Genomic DNA, 10850 nt, shown 5'->3' on the forward strand with positions numbered 1-10850 from the left:
CGTTCTTGAGGGCAGCTATGGAGTGATGAGGAGACACCTCCCAGGTGAAAATCCTAGGACCAGGAGCCGACGCTCTCTGTTTTCCCCTGTAACCGGCCACTTGCCTTTCCTTACATTTAACCGCAGACATTGGTGTGTGAGGCTGAAGTCTGCTCACCCCTCTCTCCCTTGCCCTCCCTTCCCCTTCTATCCATCTTTCCTCCCTCCTTTCCTTCCTTTCTCCTTTCTTTTTAAGATAACTCCTATTCAGGTGTGGTGGCAAACAACTGTAATCTCAGCATTTGAGAGACTGAGGCAGGAGGATCATGAATTCAAGACTACACTTAGCTGCATAGCAGGTTCAAGGCTAGCATGGGCTATTTAAGAGCCTATCTCAAAAAACAAAACAGACAATGAAAACCTAAGGAAAAAAAGGAAGGAAGGAAGAAGCGGAGGGACCAGTATAACTGCTTGTCTTCCCTTCTCTTTCTTTTCTTCCTTCTTTCTCTAATCTGTTATGGTGAGCTGACAGACGGAACTCAGTCCCGTGTATACACACTCCAGCATAGGGCTACAGCACCAGACCAAGGTCTGTCTAAAAAGAAAACTTTTTAGACATGCTTATTAGATCTTCATCATATATAGCAAACAATGATTGGTCAATAATATGTTAACCAATTATATATTATAAATATATATCAATAACAATAACATTCAGTCCATGCTCGAATTTCCTGCTTCTCTCACAATTCCTTTGTCTTGTTGGCTTCTCCAAACCGAGATCCAAGCAGCGTCAATGCACTTCAGATGCTGGAAATGACTCTTGCTTTGTCTCTGTCGTCTCTAGTCCCCCTTGCTTTTATTTTTCTGGCCATTTATTTGCTGAAGAAATGAGGCTCTTTGTATCACAGAACTGTAAACACTGGCTGTGCCCCTTTCTTCTCTGTAGTTGTGTTCAGATAATAGCTTGTGTGTAGGTTTATCACCATGAACACTTTTCTTCCCAGATAGTACCCATGTCTGGCATCTGACCACACCAAGGAGAGTGGCCGGGCCCTGAACTTTTGGGAGGCAACAGCTTTGAAAAAAAGAAAGATCAACTCTTCTGCAGTCTGGTCTATTGATGTGGCCTGTCCTTCTGTTTATGTGTTGCTTTTATTGGTTAAGGCATAAAGCTGCTTTGGCCAATGGCTTAGCAGAGTAAAGCCAGGCAGGAAATCTGAACAGAGATAGATAGATAGATAGATAGATAGATAGATAGATAGATAGTAAGTAGGTGGAGTCAAGGAGACACCATGTAGCTGCCGAAGGATAAGGATGCCAGAGTATTATCAGAAAGTCACAGTCTCATGGTGATACATGCATTAATAGAAATGGGTTAACTTATATGTAAGAGCTAGCTGGGAATACGCCTGAGCCATTAGCCAAACAGTGTTGTAATTAATATAGTTCTGTTTGATTATTCGGGTCTGGTGTCCAGGAGACAAAAGTGCAATCTCCATTTATAGTCTAGTCCAGTCTGTTCTCTTCAAACAAGCCTGTCAGGACACTGTCTGCCACCCTAGCCTCACAGGAACCATAAACTAGACTGTGTTAACCCCTTCATGTTTGTAAGCAACTAGACTCTGTTAACCCCTTCATGTTCGTAAACAAGTGGCGCTAATTCTGTTAATGCACACCTTTCCTCCAGATCCGAGTCTGCTCCGTACAGAGGAGGACGATGGCCCTGTCACCAAGGTGTTGAAAGGCACCTGCCATGCAGCCTGAGCTCGACAATCGTCCCTCCCTTTCCCTGTTTCTGTTTAAGATGGGAATTATAAACAACAACAACAACAAGAAGACCCTCTCAAATCCACAGCTTGTTTAGATGCAAACACAAACATGACGTTTCCTAGCTTCGTAAACCATGGTGAAGGTTTTCTAACACGCTCCGCAGAGCATGCAGGGAAAGGGAAGGTATGAGGGGCGGAAAATACATTGATCTTTCCCACCTTGTGATTAGAAAGTTCCATTCTTCCCAAAGCTAGCAGGATCTGTTTCTGCCCGCAAACATGCAGGGCTCTGGACTGTGCTGACTTGAGAAGGTATTTCTTCTAGCCGAAGATGAGTTCACTGTAAGGGACTCGGAAACATATGGATGAAATTTCCCTGACGCCACTCCAGGGATCAGAAATTAGGGAAAGAGCGCTTAGCAAAATGCATCTGGGGTTTTGCCAGGCCGAAACCAACTGAGAAATGGTTAGGACACAAGGCAGATAGATCTCCAGTGTTGCCAAGTTCATCCATCTCTGCAACACAAGGATTTATAATTAGTGCTATTCTGAAAAGCGCGGCCTTACAAGTAGCTGAGGACAAAAAGAAAAAAAACAAGAAAGAAAAGAAAGGGGGAAAAAAAAGAGCCTTTGTTCTCAGCCTCTCAGCGAGGTTGCTGGTCCCCAATGGACTGTTACAGCCTCTCAACCTCCAAGTCACATCGTTGCTCATCTGTAACCAGAGCCTGGTGTCTTCTGGGTCCTGTTTCCAGTGAGGAGTTCCTCTGTATTCCCAGGTGAGGGGAACAAATCTCAATGGGTGTTCTTGTGCAACGACATGACTTGGCCGTCCCTTCTCCGATGTAAACTTCATCTTCCACAGCAGTCTGCTTTCCCTGGGCTTCTCTGTTAAAATCGGCCCAGTGGAAGGTGGTGGGTATGTGGGGGAGCGCAGCGAGAGAGGAGAGAGCTTTAAAATGGTGCCGGCGCTGGCACACGATGTCAGGAGTCTGGATGAAAGTTCACCTTCCGCCAACTCCGCAGCACCTGAGCTGTCTGCGACCTGTCTTCTTGCCCACTCACGAAACCAAGTTTCCCCAAAGCCGTGTACCAGCTTTTCTCTGACAGTGACCAGAGGGAGGCTAGCGCCAGGCCCTCTGCGCAGCTCCTAGCATACAGCAGTGGACAGAGCAGATACAACCCTTGCCCCCATACAGCGGGGAAGACTGGCCTGAAAGGCACCCACACGTAAATCCAAATCATGACACAAACACAAAAGGCAGGGTCCAGCGGAAGGTCGACCGGCCGGAGTTGAAGACACTGTCATGGTTTCTGGCCCAGCACTTCTCCCCGCCCCCTCCAGACGGGCTAGCCCACTGCCTCTGTAAGGAACTAAATCAATGGAGGCCTCCCTTAAACAGACCCAGTGACCTGACAGGCGGTCAGAAACCCAGCACCACGCTGGTGAGTTTCTCTGGCTGTTTCCTCAGAAGGCAGAGGAGGCTGGAGAGGAACCCCATTACACATCAGTATGGGGAGGTATACAGTTGATGGACTAAGTGGTGCCAGGAAAAGAGAAGGCCAAGCCCTGAGTCACTTCCATGTATTCAGTGGCTTGTAATTCCTTTTCCCTGTCTCACCCCGTTGAATGTGCTATTCACAGTAAATGTTAGCTCACGACTAAATGTTTGTTCGTCCTGTGCCTACTGGATCTTTCTCTTTCCATCCGTTTGTAAGGAGAAAACGTTGAAAACAAAACCGAAACACCTCATGAAGATGTTTCCATGGTTGCAGCTGTGGAGGCAGTACTGGTCCAGGGTGAACCTCGGAGAGGGAGGAGAGAGGGAGGAGAGAGGGAGGCTGTCTGTCTTGTCTACTTAGAGTTAAGACTCTTGTGGGGCACTAGATGGCAACATTTCCCTAAATCTAAACACAGCAGAGGCAGGGCCCCATGGGCAGGTCAACCCCAACAACTGCAAGTCCCAGCTCCTACATAAGGTGACACCCAAGACTGGGGGGTGACCGAAATCAGAGCTGACGGAAAGCAGAGTCTAGTGTCTCTTCATGGAGCCTTGTTAACCGTCAGCTATTAACACTTTATCACCACCATTACACCAACAACACCGCCATTGTTAACACTGTCACTGCTAGGACCACCACCACCATTATTATTACCACCATTGCCACTACAGCACCACCGTTATTACACCAACACCGCCATCAACACCCCCATTACACCAACACCGCCATCATCAACACCATCACTGCTAGGACCACCGTCACCCTGCTCCTATCACCATCGGCCTCACTATCACTATCATTGTCACTACCTGCATCTACACTATTATTGCCACTAACATCACAATCATCACCATCATTATCACCACGGCTACCAAGGCTGCCCCTACACTCACCACCATGATCACCATCATTGCCATCACTACTGCTGAGTCCCTTGTGCTCTATTGGTTTTTGATTTTATTTATTTATTCATTTATTTGCTTTTTTTAAAGCAGGGTTTTGACACAGGTCTCTGTGTATCTTTGACTGTTCTAGAACTCACTCTGTAGATCGGGCTGGCCTCAAACTCACAGAGATCTGCCTGCCTCTGCCTCCCAAGAACTAGGCTTAAAGCTCTGAGCCGCCACCACCACCCAGCTATTTTTTTAAAAGATTTATTTAGTGTGCATACAGTGTTCTGCCTGTGTTTATGCCTGTATTCCAGAAGAGGGGACCAGATCTCATTATAGACGGTCGTGAGCCACCGAACTCAAGCACCCAGTACTCCTAACTGAGCTATCTCTCCAGGGCCGTTGTTTTTTATATTCTTACAATGGAGGGGTTGAAAAGACGGCTCAGTGGTTAAGAACCCACACTGTTCTTGACCCAAGTTCAATTCCCAGCACCCCAACTGCCTGTAATTCCAGCTGCAGGTGATCTGATACCCTGTGACCTCCTCCTTCTCCTACACACACATACACACACTCATACACACACAAGCACACTCACACTCACACAAGTAACAATTAAAATAAAAAAGAAAATGGTTTTAAAATATAACAGAAACTTCATTTAGACTGGGAAGAAAGATCCAGTTATAGACAAAAGGTGAAAGGGCCTTTTAAAAAGTTCTTTTCTTTTCCAATCATAGCTAAAATTAGATTGATAAACTGCTGTCTGGTATAGAAAGTTGGGGAGCTGTTTTAATGAATAGATAAGAAGTATCTCTATTTGTATTTTCTTTTAGATGCTTAGTTGCTCCTTAAGTGATTGTCCAGTTAGGCACGCTATTGCTATGATGAAACAGCATCGCAAAAATCAAGGAAGAAAGGGTTATTTGACTTCCACCTCCAGACTGCAGTCATCATTGAAGGAAGTCAGGGCAGGAATTCAAACAGGGCAGGATCCTGGAGGCAGGAACTGATGCAGAGGCCGTGGAGGAGAGCTGTTCACTGGCTTTCTCCTTATGGCTTATTCAACCTGCCTTCTAAAGAACCCAGGATCGCCAGCCCAGGGGCGGCACCACCCACCATGGCCTGGGCCCTCCACTTCAATCACTAATTAAGAAAACGCCAGAGTTCAGTTCCTGCGAGTTTCTTCCTCCTCTCTGCAGCTGGCCTCTGGCCTCTAGCCACTTCCCTCGTGTCATGGCCCCGAAACGGCAATCTGCGCTTCTGCCTCAGTCCAAGAAACCCAAATCGGCTCCGTCCCCGAAACTGGAGGACAAGTCTGCCTCTCCCGGCCTGCCGAAGGGAGAAAAAGAACAGCAAGAAGCAATTGAACACATTGACGAAGTACAAAATGAAATAGACAGACTTAATGAACAAGCAAGTGAGGAAATACTAAAAGTAGAACAAAAATATAATAAACTCCGCCAACCGTTTTTTCAGAAGAGGTCAGAATTGATCGCTAAAATCCCAAATTTTTGGGTAACCACATTTGTCAACCATCCACAAGTGTCTGCACTGCTTGGGGAGGAAGACGAAGAGGCTCTGCATTATTTAACCAGAGTTGAAGTAACAGAATTTGAAGACATTAAATCAGGTTACAGAATAGATTTTTATTTTGATGAAAATCCCTACTTCGAAAATAAAGTTCTCTCCAAAGAATTTCATCTGAATGAGAGTGGTGACCCATCCTCAAAGTCCACTGAAATCAAATGGAAATCTGGAAAGGATTTGACAAAACGCTCGAGTCAAACACAGAATAAGGCCAGCAGGAAGAGACAACACGAAGAGCCAGAGAGCTTCTTTACCTGGTTTACTGACCACTCTGATGCAGGTGCAGATGAGTTAGGAGAAGTCATCAAAGATGACATTTGGCCAAACCCCTTGCAGTACTATTTGGTTCCTGATATGGACGATGAAGAGGGAGAGGCAGAAGATGATGACGATGATGATGAAGAAGAAGAAGGCTTGGAAGATATTGATGAAGAAGGAGATGAAGGTGAAGAAGATGAAGATGAAGATGATGATGAAGGGGAAGAAGGAGAGGAGGATGAAGGCGAGGATGACTAGCAGAGAAGACTGATGGATTCCGACTCTCTTTTTTATTTTCTTTTTATTAAATTTCTCCAGTCCCTGGGAGCAAGTTGCAGTCATTTCCCTCCCGTCCCCAATCCCTCCTGTGCTCCGTCGCCCTGTTTCTGAGGTCTCGCTTCTCAATACCATGGTTCTCAACTTATTTTTGGGGAAATGTCTTGAGCAAAATACAATGGGAAAAGAAAGAATCTCCACTACTCTGTTCTACATTAATTTTTATCTTTTCTTGTCTTGAACTGTGGATTCAACACCACCACCACCATGCTCTGTGGGGAAAAAAGAAAAGCCCTCCAGCCCCTTTGGCTCTGCTGGAGGCTGGAGGGTGCTAGGCCCCTGTGTAGTAGTGCATAGAATTCTAGCTTTTTTCCTTTCTCTGTATATTGGGCTCAGAGATTACACTGTGTCTATGTGAATACAGACAGTTAGCATTTACCAACATGTATCTGTCTACTTTCTCTTGTTTAATAAAAAGAAAAAAAAGAAAAAAAGGGGGGGTTAGAAGGTCAGCAAGGGTGGGTTTGAGGTGTCTGGGGGGGTAAGTGGGCATTGTGACAACATGGCTTCTCCTTTGGCATGTTTAATTGTGATGTTTAACAGACATCCTTGCAGTTTAAGATGACACTTTTAAAATAAAATTCTCTCCTAACGATGACTCGAGCCCTACCACTCAATGGGAGAATCAGCAGAACCTGTAGGGGTTTATTTGGAGTTCACATTCTCTGTTGTAACTTTATTTTTAATTTTTTTATTTTTAGTTTTTTGGTTTTCACTGGAAGGAAAAGATGCTCATTTTAAATGTTGAAGTGTACAAGTTGCTTTGTTACAATAAAACCAATGTGTACACAAAGGACCGGATGCTTTTCTATCAGAACAGATGTTCAACATGACCTTCCGAGTTTGACCTGCATAATGACATCATGTCAAACTTTGTCTCCCTAACTTCATATTTTTTGATACGCACTTTGCAGGATGACCTCAGGGCTATGCAGATTGAGTTAAAGGGATGTGAATCATGTCTTAATGTCTCCGTAACTGGGTGATGTGGGTACAGTTTGCTGCAATGGACTTGTACCCATGATTTTTATCTCAATTTGGCATTTTTTAAAAACGGGCCTTTAGTTACCTGGATATATGGCAGCACCTGCTCCCACCATGTCACAGACCTGTTGCTCTAATGCCATCTGTACGAAGGACAGCTGCTGGCGGGTCTTCATTGGCAATTTGAACTGACCAAGGAAATGGGCTTTCAGAGTCAGCAGTCTTTGGGGTGGTTGGGAGTGCACTGTCCCAGGTATGTAGCAAAGCTCTCAGACTCTGTGAATCTGGGTGGATAAAGAAGTTTTATCTGCTCAACGCCATTGTGCAGAGAATAATGTTTTGGAAAGCTACCTGATACATAAGCTTTTTAATGCTGTAAAATAGAGCTAAAATTAAATGCCACTTTTTCAGAGATGATTAATGGACAGCCTGGTCAAATTCAAAGCTTTTTGATGTATAAAACTATAAATGGAACTACTCCATCAGTAGGCAAAGTGTAACCAAATCTGTCTAGATGGATAGTGTGTAATTTCTGCACAGGACTCTTGTTTAGTAAATACATCACTGTATACGTCAGGAATCTTGCTCCAATAAAGGAACATAAAGATTAAAAAAAAAAAAAAAAAAAAAAAAAAAAAAAAGAAAACGCCATACAGGATTGCCTGCAGGCAGATCTTATGGAGGCATTTTCTCAGCTGAGATTCCCTATCTAAGATACTGACTACAGTCTGTGTCAAGTTGACATTAAACTAGCCAGCACACCAGTATCTGAAAAGCAGTATTCTGTGTGGATTGCAAAGCCCCTCTGGAATTATGTTTGCAGCATCCATGTAGTTAGCACGCTCTCTGCCTAGCAACCACTCTCGCTTCCTAGTCCCTGTCCCTTCAATTAATCACCTGTCACTGGATTTCAGCGTCCCTGAGGAGGTACACCAACTGACCCGTGGGGAAGAGTCAGAGCGTCACACTTGACAGAGACAACTGTTTGCTAAACCTCCCATTGAATTGAGTTGATCAATCGTTTCTAGTGGAACTGACGCCAACGGACAGCAATCAAGGTGTTTATGACGGTGACATTGGTAGGGAGGACGGTGTCGAGGGTGAGCCATGGGCCAGAAGCCGGTTGCTGGCTACCTTTCGTCGTTTGAAGTCGTGTGCTCCACAGCTGCCCTGGACAAAAAGTAGATTTCTCAACCATACTTCCCTCCGTGTATCCAACCAAACAAAGCTCGTTTCCAGCATTTCTCAGCACAGTTTTGGTCTCCAGGGATACGACAGCAGATAAGACATCTGTCCTAACGATGCTTACATCCTGGAGAATAAGGAAAGTGAAGAAAGAATCTGCTAATTCAGATTCAACAAGGACCAGTCCAAAAGTGAAGCAGGATTCAGACACAGTGAGAGGGGAATGCCGAGTGTGTGCTTGGTGTGTATGTGTTTGTCCATATGCGTGTGTACGTGTGTGTGCTTCCTTTCACTAGTTCATGCAGGCTACATGGAAGATATCTGAACGCAGAGATCTAACCGAAAAGAGGCAGTAACTCATGTAAGTGACCCTGAGCTGAGACCAGAGCACATGTCGCCATCACTGGTCTGATCAGTGACAACCAGAACCCAGGCCTCCTGCAGCCCAGCACCTACTGTCAACTGAGATGCATGCTTCGTCTGCTTACCTTCTGCCTAGTTGGCCACAGCTACACAAAGAAGATTGAGATGACAGAGTGCTATGGTTTGAACGGACATGCCCTTCCAACATTCCTGTGTTGAAATTTGAACCTCCAGGTGGCATGAAGATGTGGAAGTGCGAAAGTTGAAGGGACTCTGCCTTCATGGTCAGAATTAATGCCCGATAAAGGAGGCTTCAGGAGGCTGTCTGTGCCTTCTGTCCCTTCTGCCGCGGTAAGGAATCAGCAAGAAAGGCCACACTCTCAAAAGTAGAGTGACCCACACTAGACGCCGAAGCTGCCATGGCCTTGGTCTTGCAGTGCCCAGACAGTTGAGTTCGAAGAAAGCAGGTGCTAAGGCAGAATTTCCAGTTTAAAAATAAGTTTATCAAACCCTGTGATTGGAAGGGGAAAGAAGCATTATCAGAGACAAATGCAAATGGCATAAAGGCAGTTAATATGCATGGCCAGCTGGTTCTGCTACAAACCAGCTAAAAATAATTGCTACCCGTAGAGATGATCTGCACACATCTCTCATAGTCAATGCTTGTGTATTTTCTACCAGTGTGCCCAAAGCATTATGAGGCAAGTAACTTAATTTCTTATTGACAGAGCTTTAAAATCTATAAATTGTAGGTTATTATTGATGGTAAATAATTACTAAATTCAAATTTCCGTTAGCTAGAATAACTTAAGTTCACTGAAATTTGAGGCAAACTTAAGAGAATGAAAAGCATCAGCTCTGGGCTAAGGAAGGTGAACAAGACTACTTGTATCTGACTCCCAGGCCCTGCCAGCTCCCAGACTAGTCATGTTTGGCAAGTTATTCCGCAAAGTTACTCTGCAAATGACTTCGTGCCTCAGTTTCCCCATCAGCAAAATGGAGACTAACAGATAAAATCTCCACAACTGTCTCCTAGTGGTGTTGGGGGAAATTAAATCACGGAGTACAGTTTCGGCATCGGGAAAACATGGAGTGGATGCTGGATTTTATTCAGCACAGTTGAGACACCATTGGATCAGCGTGTACTTGGTTTTCACAGCGTGGGAGGCTATGAAAGGCATGAGTCTAATTTACAGCTTATTTATAATGAACCTTAGCCGCTTCCAAAGAAGACTGGAGTGAATGAACACAAACAGGGAAAGCCATCAGTCAGCCTTGTTTGTAGTTCTTTTGCGGTGTGCGTGTGTGTTGTGTGTGTGTGCATGTGTGCATGTGTGTATGCATGTGTGTGTATGTGTGTGTATGCATGCGTACGTGAGTGCATGTGTGTGTGTGTGTGTGTGTGTGTGTGTGTGTACTTTCTGAGACAGGGTTTCTCTGTGTAGCCCTGACTGTCCTGGAACTTGCTCTGCAGACCAGGCTGGCCTCGAACTCACAGAGATCCACCTGCTTCTGCCTCCTGAGTGCTGGGATTAAAGGTGTGCGCCACCACTGCCCGGCTGAAATGACAAGTTTTTAAAGCAGAGGCGAAAATTACGACCGATGAAAAGACCTAAGGTTTAAAAGAGGAGATCTTAACTGTTCTGGGCTCAGCAATTCTGTGTAGCATGAAACAGCTGTTCAGAACACCTGTCACCCAGGGACGTCACATGAAGGATCGCCTTCGTCCCCGCATCGGCTCTCCGGGGATGAGACCGCACTGTTTTCTCACATTCTGTTCAGATGTAGAGCCGTTAAGCAGTCTGTCCAGAGTCACAGAGCAATTGCTTGGAGGAGCAGGGTCAGGGCAGGCCTAACACCAGACACACGCTGCCTGCTCTGCCTGTGCTGTCCTTGGGCCACCTCCATCTCCTGGTCCTCTGAGCTGCCGCTTCTGCAGAGAGCAGTGAGAGAGAAGCAACAGGAGCCTTCTGGCTGTCACATCTGGAAAGGA

General features: G+C 45.4%; 1 protein-coding gene across 1 annotated transcript; it reads left to right on the forward strand.

Annotated features, from left to right (window-relative positions):
* The first annotated feature begins 5328 nt into the window (after positions 1-5328).
* LOC121452558 (protein SET-like) lies at positions 5329-6920 on the forward strand. Its single transcript, XM_041658764.1, has one exon. The coding sequence runs from the start codon at positions 5378-5380 to the stop codon at positions 6245-6247; it is 870 nt and encodes a 289-aa protein (XP_041514698.1). The 5' UTR covers positions 5329-5377; the 3' UTR covers positions 6248-6920.
* The last annotated feature ends 3930 nt before the right edge of the window (positions 6921-10850 follow it).

The sequence above is a fragment of the Microtus oregoni genome, unplaced genomic scaffold (assembly GCF_018167655.1).
Source record: "Microtus oregoni isolate MIOR12 unplaced genomic scaffold, Mior012 000009F_ref0000495, whole genome shotgun sequence".
In the NCBI taxonomy this organism is placed as follows: Eukaryota; Metazoa; Chordata; class Mammalia; order Rodentia; family Cricetidae; genus Microtus; species Microtus oregoni.

Coding starts and splice junctions, on each gene's coding strand:
- LOC121452558 (XM_041658764.1), top strand. CDS start 5,378: ATGGCCCCGAAACGGCAATCTGCGCTTCTGCCTCAGTCCAAGAAACCC.